Source organism: Quercus suber, unplaced genomic scaffold, assembly GCF_002906115.3.
Source record: "Quercus suber isolate HL8 unplaced genomic scaffold, Cork oak 2.0 scaffold_907, whole genome shotgun sequence".
NCBI lineage: Eukaryota > Viridiplantae > Streptophyta > Magnoliopsida > Fagales > Fagaceae > Quercus > Quercus suber.
This window is the reverse complement of record NW_027070331.1, coordinates 51,127-62,055: the sequence shown is the minus strand read 5'-3', so window position 1 is coordinate 62,055 and position 10,929 is coordinate 51,127. Positions and strand designations below refer to the sequence as shown.

The 10,929-nt window shown below is 33.0% G+C and overlaps 1 protein-coding gene across 1 annotated transcript; it reads left to right on the top strand.

Annotated features, from left to right (window-relative positions):
• Positions 1–4,748: 4,748 nt before the first annotated feature.
• LOC112035236 (protein trichome birefringence-like 10) lies at positions 4,749–10,005 on the top strand. Its single transcript, XM_024068062.2, has 4 exons — positions 4,749–5,735; positions 7,335–7,724; positions 8,789–8,947; positions 9,074–10,005. Exons 1-4 carry the CDS (start codon positions 5,299–5,301, stop codon positions 9,435–9,437), a joined length of 1,350 nt encoding a protein of 449 aa, XP_023923830.1. The 5' UTR covers positions 4,749–5,298; the 3' UTR covers positions 9,438–10,005.
• The last annotated feature ends 924 nt before the right edge of the window (positions 10,006–10,929 follow it).

Here is a 10,929-nt window from a genome sequence, read left to right as displayed (position 1 = left end):
AGCAATTTCACAACATCAAGAATAAATCCCAGTGTATACAATGTCAATTCCATAGTCTCCTATTACATCAAATGAGTGTTTAGTTTTTTCTCGCAAAGTATTGAATAGTAAGCTTCTGGGTTATAGTCTCCATTATAACTCTCAATCATGTTGGACTTGGATGAACCTTTTCACAACATATTATTATGAGATGCAGAAAAAATTTGGAGTGTACACAACGTTTAGTGTGGATGGAGAGAAATTTCATACTATTCCAATTGGTTAGGTCAATAAGGGCCTATTCCAATATAATGATCTTGGAATTTTGTATACAAGTAATAACCAAGGAAACTTTCCGCCTAAAAGTCCGACTTTTGGTAAGAGAGAAAATTGATGTCTAGACAAATCAAGCCAACCAAATAATGGACCATATTTTAATTTCTTATCTTGATTTGTTCCACGAACAAGATTTACAGTCAATGCTTGGTGTATAAAAGTTGAACATCTTATCTAAAGTTCATTCTTTGAAAGCCTGAGAAAAAATTCATTTAAACCAACACAATATATAAATTATAAATGAAATCAAAGAAAAATTGTCAAAAATAATGAAAATTAAATCTGTACTTAAATTATTATAAGGATGAACACAATAGCAATATCTTTTTTTTTTTTTTTTTTAAAAGATAAAAAAAATATATGCTTATTTTGTATGTTTGATAAAGTTCTATCACAAAGTTTTTTTAGACTCATGCTGATTAGTGATTAGGAGTTATAAAGGAATAATCATCAATATATATATATATATATAATATATATATATATATAAAGCAGAGATCTCATGTATGAGTGCATGAAGTCTTGCCAAGTAACGCTCTAATTTTGCATTTTAACTTTTTTTTTTTTTTGTTATCCAAAAGTTCATATTAACTTATTTTACTGTTAGCTTATTAATGTCTCATTAATTTACTAAACTTATACGACACTTTTTCTCTATCTTCATGTCTTTTAGCACGCCACCATTTTAGTATTTTAAAAAAAGAAAAAAATAATAATTAAGGACTAATAGTAATAACTGACCAGATAAGGCCCCTGAAGAAAACAAAATTGTTGTGGATTTTTTATATAACGCGGATGCAGTTGAGCTAGCTTTGATTTTCTCACACACAGAGAAGTATCCAGATGAACCTCCGCTTTTAAATGTAAAAAGGAGGAATAGAAATTCTTTTGAGGAGAGGAATTACCCACATGAGATGAACCTCTACTTTTCTAAGATAGCTAATAAAAAAAAAAAAAAAAACAATTTTTTTTTTTTACAAAATAAGACCACTAACCCAAAAAAAAAAAAAAGCATCATCGCACGTGCGAAACGCATGTGATGAGGCTAGTAATATTTTAAATGTATGATACCCACATAACTCTAACCATACATTGGGATATTATTACAATTGAAAAATAAGTGCTCACAATCATTAACGAGAGTATCATACCTAAAAAAAATCATAGAAATATTATAGAATTTATCACTATGTAATTCCTCCAACTTTTTACCAAAGCTCATCAACAAATCTAAAACTAATACATGTATTATTTTCTCTCACTTTTTTTTTTTTTTTAAGATAGAAATTTACTTTAGTCTAATCTAAGTATATATGTGTGTGAAACTCTTTTTTAAAAATTTAAATTTTAACTTTTACTTTTTTCACTTCACAAAAACTTATATTTATAAAATGACCATTACACCTACAATGCACGGTACGTAATATGATTTTCGCTTGAAATAATGCGTTGGATGCACGGTAAGCGTCTTCTTTAAACTTGTAACGTGGGGGCAATTTATATAGAGTCAATTGTCAATAATTAACCGTGTCATTTTCCCATTATCTTTCTAGGAAAATCTCAAAAAAAGAAAGAAAGAAAGATTCTTAGCTAGTTTTTTGTTATGAAATGATAGGTATCAAGTTCTATCAGTAGTCACGTATCAGTATATCACATACGCGTACGATTTCATTTCTCCTCCATTGGTTTGGTGGGGTCCGATGGAAAACGGCCGCCCTGAGCCAGTTGGACGAACTTCTCTTATCTATACAAACACTAGGCCTGGGCCAATTCAATAGCTAAGGACATGGATGACACAAATTCTACGTCCTATCTATTTTGTTTATTTCCTCTACTTTGTTTTGTGCAGTTTTTCCTATTCTTAAAATTAAATAGTAAAAGATTAAATAGTTTTAAGTTAATACCATATTATCATAAAAAGCTAATTTTTCATAAACTTTAGACCAAGCCTTTGATTAACTTTGATTTTTCAGCTATTCCAATGCCATCTCTTCGATATATTTCTTGTTGGAAATATCTCCAGTTCCATTGATAACAAGTAGGACCCAATAATTCGATGGGGGTGGTTGATGACCTATATACTACATAGTTCTAGCAACAACAAAGGATGGTTTCAATATTTCCCATGACATTCGTATAGATGTTAGGGTGGATGGACACTAAAACGGAATAGAGCGGCTAATATGCCCAATATCCTTATTGCAATATGATTATAGACTTTTCTTCCAAGAACAAAAGGATCAAAACCTTCCACACCCATGCTAGATTTACATATAAAACCCTTTTGGTGAGTCCAAAAGGATCAAACACCCATATTCTAGGACCATACAACCCATTACATGAAATTCGCCAAAGCTAAAACAAGTCAATTCTGAAAAAAATATAAATGAATTCCATAATCTTAGGTAAGAAGTTTTTCTTGTACTTTCATCAAAAAAATTTCTAGCCAACTCCATATCATCTTGACTTGGTTTTGATTGCTCTATTTAAAAAAAAAAAAAAAAGAAATTGAGTTGGGTTCATGCACCACTTGTGTTCATATTCCCAAAGGTACCCATTTCTTTTAAGAGGATTTGCAGCATGTCAAGCTCAGATAAAAGTTCTTCGCTTTGCATCAAATTAAACACATGCTCCACCGCTTGTGTAGACCCTTTCAATTCCTTTGAGTTTCATTCTTGTGAATGTACTTTCCAAGAAGGAAACTTAATGCATTATCTACAATACTGAATGGTTGATACACACAATGCCTAATATCCATTGTTATGGCTAGGACTACTTGGGTCTCTAATCCCTAGTGAGTGCATTTAGATGCATATTATGATAATAAATAAAATATTCAATGATTTTTTTAATCAAATAACTATTCATAATTTGTATTTTTCATGTAAATATGTACACAAGACTTTATGTAAAAAGGGTGATTCAACTCGATGTTGTCCAAAAAGGAGTTAGAATATGAGTATGGGCCAAGCAAATCAATGGATAGCCTTGGTCATGTTGAAAATAAAANTTGGTCATGTTGAAAAAAAAAGTAAGTGAAGATTCAAAATGAATGATACCTTATAAAAACACTCTCTTAGTGGGAGCGATAGTGACAATTCTAGTTACAATAATGGTGGAAACACTCTTTAATGGAACTCTAGACTTAGTTGGTTGTGAACAAGAACACATATCATATTTATAATTTAATTTTGTTCGTATTTAATTATTATTTCAAAAAAAATTATTTTCTCACTCTTAACATTATTATAATTCATGATGATCTCTCCTCTTCTCATTTCATTTCTACTTTATTAATATCAAAATCACCTAATTAAGATTGATACAACACCTTTAATTCATCCCAATTATGACCTCTCCACCCTTACTTGCACGTTTTGTGTACGCCTCATATGCCGAATGCATACAAAATTTCAAATGTCAATGAGAAATAAGTTGAGTGGAGTACACAAATCAGTGAGAAATAAGTCTCATAAGTTAGGCGCATGAGATGTTGTCTCCACTTGCACATGCTTTTTTCAACCCAAATACATCATGTATCCAGTGTATGTTTCTTCCCTTTCACATAGTAGTGGACTCCAACATTCGGTGCATGAATTTTAGCTCTCACATAGGGAATACACATATACTAGACATGTGTAATAGGGAAAAAACATACACCGGACGTGTGGAGTTCACTCCTATGTAAAAGGTATAATACATGCATTGAATATATGATATAATATAAGGTCTACCTTTATGTGAGAGAAAAAAACATACACTAAACGGGTGGAGTTTAAGTCCAAATTTTCTATTTCACTTTTTCTGTTTCACTTTATACTCCACCAATAAATATTTGACACGTGTTCACCTAATTAATTAAATACTATCATTATTAACTTATTAATACTACAATTATTAATTAATAGTAGTATTTAATTAATTAGATAAATACATAGTAAGTATTTATTAGTAGAGTATATAGTAGTGTAAGAAAAGTGAGATAAAAAATTTAGACACATAGAGTTTATGTAAGATATATGATATATGCATCAAATGCATGGCATAAAGTTCTCCGTTATATAAGGAAAAAGATACATTCATCAAATACGTATTATACTCCCTACTTGATTTGATTAGACACTTCTAGTCCCATTTGCTAAAAATAATTTAGGAACCATGTTAATTATTTCAAAAGCGCTTTACAGCCGTAGTGTTGTCGGGATTCTCATTAGAGAAATAGTAACTTCCTTGCTTTCCACGCTCTAGAAGTTCAAAGTGTACAAAACGACCCAATCAGAAAAGACACTAGCCCTACAAAACCCCAATAATATTTCTCCACGTTCTTCTATCCGTTACCCACTTTCTTTCTCCATTTTAAGCCAAGTACTTTCACCACGAGCGAGTCAGTGAACTTTCAACTCAAACCACATTATTCTCACACCCCATCTCTCTCTCTCTCTCTCTCTCTCTCTGTCCATAATATTTTCATTCTTAAATCTCCTAGTTTATTTTAGGGTAAATTATTTTTGATGAATAAATTTAATACTCGCTCGTGTATAGGATCCGATTTGGAAACCAAATTCTCGTTACCCGTAACATACCTACATGCGCTTTAAATTTTCTAATCATTATTTTATTCACCGAAACCGCTCTCTCTCTCTTCTAAAGTAACCGAAGAAAGAAGAAAAACACAAAAAGGGTCTAAAAAATATATCCGCCATGAATGCTTCTTTGCTTCTTTGACACCCATTTCTCTCTTTCTTCTTTTTGAACTGTCATTCATGGCTTAACGAAACTGACCTACCAAGCAAAGGAGTTAAAGAAATATTTCTGCTCTATACTGACCACTTTCCATGACTTCTTATATGTTGCTTGACCACTACACTTGTGCCTTTGTTCCATTAGCCCCACAAACTTTGCCTTTTGTTTTTATACCCCAGAATTTGATCTTTGCCACTAGAAAAACAACACCCAGATTCCAAAATTTGATCTTCTGTTCAAATGTCTAAGAATCCATCTGAGATAGACATTGAAACCATGGCATTTTTTGAAGTTTTAAGGAGATTTAAGCGGTTGAGGCTTTTTGAGCCGTCTGTGGGAGTTTTGGGATTCTTTGTTGTTACTGTTTGTGTGATTTGCGGCTTCTTTTACTTGGATTATAGAGCTGTGGCTAAAGGGTTTCTATTTCCTGACCAAGATAGGTTCCCAAGGATTCAGATTAAAGGGTCCAGTGAGAACCAAAGGGTTGAGTTTCCTGGAGAAAAGGGTGAAAGGTGTGATATCTTTGAAGGGGATTGGGTGTGGGATGAGAACTATCCTTTGTATCAGTCCAAAGATTGCAGATTTTTGGATGATGGATTTCGGTGCTCTGAGAATGGGAGGCCTGATTTGTTTTACACCAAGTGGAGATGGCAACCCAAAGACTGCAACTTGCCCAGGTTCTTACTAGAATGTTACTTATTTGTTGCTTTTAGTACTGTTTGGTTGCTGAGAAAATGAGTGAAAATGGAAAAACAAAAACTTGGCCTAAAAAAGTAAAGAAATTGAATTGTTAGAATTAGATAATTCTTGTTGGATTGTTATTTTTTTATTTTCAAGAATTAAATCATTCTTGTTGGCTAGTAAAAACATATTTGGATTATTTCAATTGAGCCTTTAGAACGTTGGAAAAAAAGAACAATTAGATTGTACTAGACTTCAAATTGTCTTTCTCTGAAGCACTTCACATTTTTCTAAGCACAAAAGAATATCACAATGTTACTTGGGATTTTTGAAAATATTTTTTCAGAATTTGAAAGAGTTGTCTCGAAATTTTTTTTTCTAAAAATAGAAATTAATATGTGCCTTTAAGAGTACACATTAGTAAAATTCATTTATTATTATTGGATATGTTTGAGACTGACTGTGATTGATGGCAAGTGTCCTGTACTCAAGCCATGTGTCACGGATATGATTCCGGAAATTAGCCTCTTCAAATTTGGGATAAGTTTGTCCATCAATCACCTTTCACCAAGCAGAAGCCTTGTGCACTGAGTTCGACGTTTCTATGTGTTATTTATGTAGACATTTTACCTAGTTCGATTTCTTTGGCACTCAGTGAGGGTAATTTATTATCAAACTTTCATAATTTACTTATCTTTGAAAGTGGCTATCTTTTTTTTTTTTTTTTTTCCTGAGAAATGAAGCGACTACCTTGATTAGTTTCACCGTTAGATGTTTACAAGAGGATATGCTGCAATGACGGAAAACATTAAGAAAATACTTTGAAAATGCGTTCTCTATTGCCTTCTTGTCTTTTCTGGCAACCAAACTTTTTAACCTTTAGACTATTCTAGTTGAGAAATTATAATTGCCTAATTTGTCATTGATAACTTACCACTGCTACCAAAAGCTTAAGCTTTCAGTGAGTGAGAAGGGAATTTAATTTTTAACCACTTCTGATAGTAGTGCCCATGGCTAATGGACCTGATTATTGAGCTAAAATACTCTACTGTTCCATGAAAATGACAATCTTTTTTAGCTTCACCTTAAAATTAAATTTCTTTTAGAATGGGATATTTTTGCAATGGACAAAAATGGTTGAGTTTCTTCCAATGTAATTTTAAGTATATTATTCCATGATTTGTAATCTTTTTATTTCCATTTTTCTCCTTTGTGTCATTTTCTTATTTTTGATCGTCTGTTTATGTAGCTTTTTAAATTTTGGAGCATTTCCTCTCTATTTGGGCTTTGCCCGTGAACCTTTGGAATGATGACATGCAAATTCTAAGCAATGAAGACAAATTCCATTTCTTTTCTGAAATTGAGTTTTCATTGCTCTATTTTGCTGTATCTGTTTGTCATTTAGCTTATTTCCCCACTTTATCCGTTAGTTAATAAGTTGTGATTTTACATGGCTAACTGTATAATACATATAACCTTCTATTTCTAGTCTTTTATCTCTCAGTTTTCATTCCAACTTGTATATTAAAAAAAAACATATAATGAAGTACATAAAACTAATTTGAATGTTTCGTTTCTTGTCTATCAAAAAACAGATTTGATGCAAAATTGATGTTGGAAAAATTGCGAAACAAACGGCTAGTGTTTATTGGTGACTCAATTGGAAGAAATCAATGGGAGTCCCTCCTCTGCATGCTCTCGTCAGCAGTTCCTAACAATGAGTCAATCTATGAAGTGAATGGCAGTCCAATTACAAAGCACAAGGGATTCTTAGTTTTCAAGTTTAAGGACTTCAACTGCACGGTGGAGTACTACAGGTCTCCATTTCTTGTATTGCAGAGCCGCCCCCCTGCAGGAGCTCCACAAAAGGTGAGGACAACCTTGAAGTTGGATAAAATGGATTGGAACTCTGTGAAGTGGAGAGATGCAGATGTGTTGGTCTTAAACACTGGGCATTGGTGGAATTATGAGAAGACAATAAGAGGGTAATTAATCCTCCAAATTTTGTGTGTGTGTTTACTAGGGTCATTTTCATTGGCATGAGTTCTTACCTTTATTTGTTTATTCTTTTTTAAATAAACAACTATGACTAGGCTGGTTATGAAAATAATAATAAATTCATTGAAGGATCTATGGCAGTGGCAAAGAGGCAATTTCACTAGGTCCATTTCTTTTGAATTTGCTTTCCATATAAGAGGTTGAAATGAAATCCATACCTAATCAAAAGTTGATAGGATACTATTTCAAGGCAACTAATGACAAACTATGCCATCAAATAGCCTCCTAATAGGATTATAGATATTTAGAACTGCTCCTACTTAATTGAATACATGTCATAACAATGACCCCTGCCTGTAAGTTCAGAAATTTGGATAGTTGATGGCTTTTTGTGAAATGTCAAAGTATGTGAAAAAAAATTTGGATAGTTGATGCCTTTTTTTTTTTTATATTTTTTTTTGGGGGGAGGTGTGTGGGGGAGGTTTAGCTGTTTCTTGGTTTCTTTTCATATTGTTTGCCCAACAGGTGGATGTTTATAATTGTGCTCTTCATTTCTTCTTCGGGAATTTCTCTATTTTTTTTTTTGTTTGATCTCTTAATAGGTGCTGTTGTTGAAACAATTAAGATGCTGAGCTGATGGTAAACTAAAGTTTTGTTGGATAAGTAGGCCCTTTCAATTATGAGGTTTAGTTGAACATTGATGGTATGGGTGCTTGAACACCTATTAATGGTTGCTTGTATTGGATCTCCTTGACTTATAATTCAATAGGAAATGGGGACCATACATCCTATCATCTTTAAATTAAAATTGCAATGAGATTTGCCTTTATATGAGAGTTGAAACAATAAATTTTCTTATGTGACATTTGCACCAAATCCTACCTAAATTTTTTTATGTTAGGTAGTTAGTATATGTAATTATTGATGCAAGACATTCCCTTAAATCATGGGTTAGTTTTGAGTATCATTAGAACCTATTAACCTCATATTCATAATTCCTTTTTTCTTTTTTAGTTGGAGAAAAGATTAAAAGTACATCTATTTTGTTCAGGGGTTGTTACTTCCAAGAAGGTGCAGAGGTAAAGATGGATATGGAAGTAGAACATGCATATCATAGGTCCATAGAGACTGTGTCGCACTGGATACACACTGAACTAAATTCAAGCAAGACCCAGGTTTTCTTTCGCACATACGCTCCTGTGCATTTCAGGTTTGTTTTATTACTTAAAACAATTGACTCTTCTTATTATTCTCCCTCCATTGCCCTTTTCTTGTGAAGTAGATTTTTTATGCATCCTATTTGGGGAGCTAAACTTTTAAGTTTTGTTATATACAGAGGAGGGGATTGGAGGACCGGGGGAAACTGTCATTTGGAAACACTTCCAGAGCTGGGATCCTCATTGGTGCCTTCTAATACTTGGGCGCAATTCAAAATCGCCAATGCTGTCTTTTCAACTCACTTATACACATCAGAAGTAAAAAAATTTGAAGTATTGAACGTAACTCGTATGACTGCACAGAGAAAAGATGGGCATTCATCTCTATATTATCTGGGTCCTGATGTAGGCCCTGCACCTATCCATCGCCAGGATTGCAGTCATTGGTGTCTGCCTGGAGTCCCTGATACATGGAATGAGTTACTCTATGCACTATTCCTTAAGCGCGAGGCTACTCACTCCTATAATGCATCCAAGTATTAGGTGTGGTTGCAGGCATGATATACCAAGAAGAAAAGGTGGACATTTATGCACAGATGATTCCACTTTCTGAAAAATGACTAAAGAAAACAACACACTGTGACAGTTGCAAGACTGTTTAAGTAAGGTTGAAAGTGGGTCTCATATTTTGACGTTGATAGAGAGGTCGGATCATGAGGATTTCAGATGATTAGTTAGATACAAATAGCCCAATTATAGGGGGCAAATGGGTGGACAAGGATCTCTGGATTAAAGACATACAGTGTAAAGAAACATTCACACATTGGGTATTTTATTGTGATTAGTCAGGTGGTATAGTTCTTCAGGAGTAAAATACATAATTTACAAAATTTTGTTTGTATTTTTTTACATTTACCAAGGACCAAAGGTTTGGTTCATTTTTTTTTTTTTTTTAATGACTTGTAATTCCTACTTCACCTATCGGTTAAGATTAGTTACAAGCAAAGATTAGTTACAAGCAAAAGGCACTGCATTGAGCTCTTTCTGTATTAAAGTGGTACGAAGGCAGGACCATATTTGATCATTAAAGAAACGTCATCATTATATGCAATTTAACTCCGTAGTACTCCGACTACTCTCCCTTAAATCAAGCCCCATTTGATTGCTGATGGATTTATTTATTTATTTATCTTATAAATAATTAAGTAGTTGGGAGTAAGGGGATTTTTTTTTTTTTTTTTAATGACTTGTAATTCCTACTTCACCTATCGGTTAAGATTAGTTACAAGCAAAGATTAGTTACAAGCAAAAGGCACTGCATTGAGCTCTTTCTGTATTAAAGTGGTACGAAGGCAGGACCATATTTGATCATTAAAGAAACGTCATCATTATATGCAATTTAACTCCGTAGTACTCCGACTACTCTCCCTTAAATCAAGCCCCATTTGATTGCTGATGGATTTATTTATTTATTTATCTTATAAATAATTAAGTAGTTGGGAGTAAGGGGAATTGAACTCAAGGATGTCTCCATTTACGAGAATGGGCCAACCAATTGAGTTATAAGACATGATGTTGTTGATGCATCTGAATTTGGTAAGAATGAGACGTAAAACCCACATTTCAATACATTCTACTATACCTAATAACATTTCAATAAACTCTTAATTTTGTTGAATTTTTAGGTGGGTATTAAAATTGATTGGATGTGGTTGTTTCTATTTTTAAATATGTCATAAGTGATGTGACATGTTGAAATTAGAGGGTGTAAAACTTGGGTTTTATGCTACATTCTTATAAAATTTAATCTCTTTGTTGATAGAAAAGAACACGTGTACTTCCTACACAATTAATGTTGCTGCCATTCTTTGGTGAGTGTGTGTGTGTATATATATATATCATTGGATACTGCTCCTTCTAGACTTATTTAGACTTAGTAAATAAAATAAAAGGTTATTCAATCGTTTTAGTGGAGCATGATTCTTATCTCTAGTAACAGAAAGTTTGCCAACTAGCAAATAATCCTTGATATTAG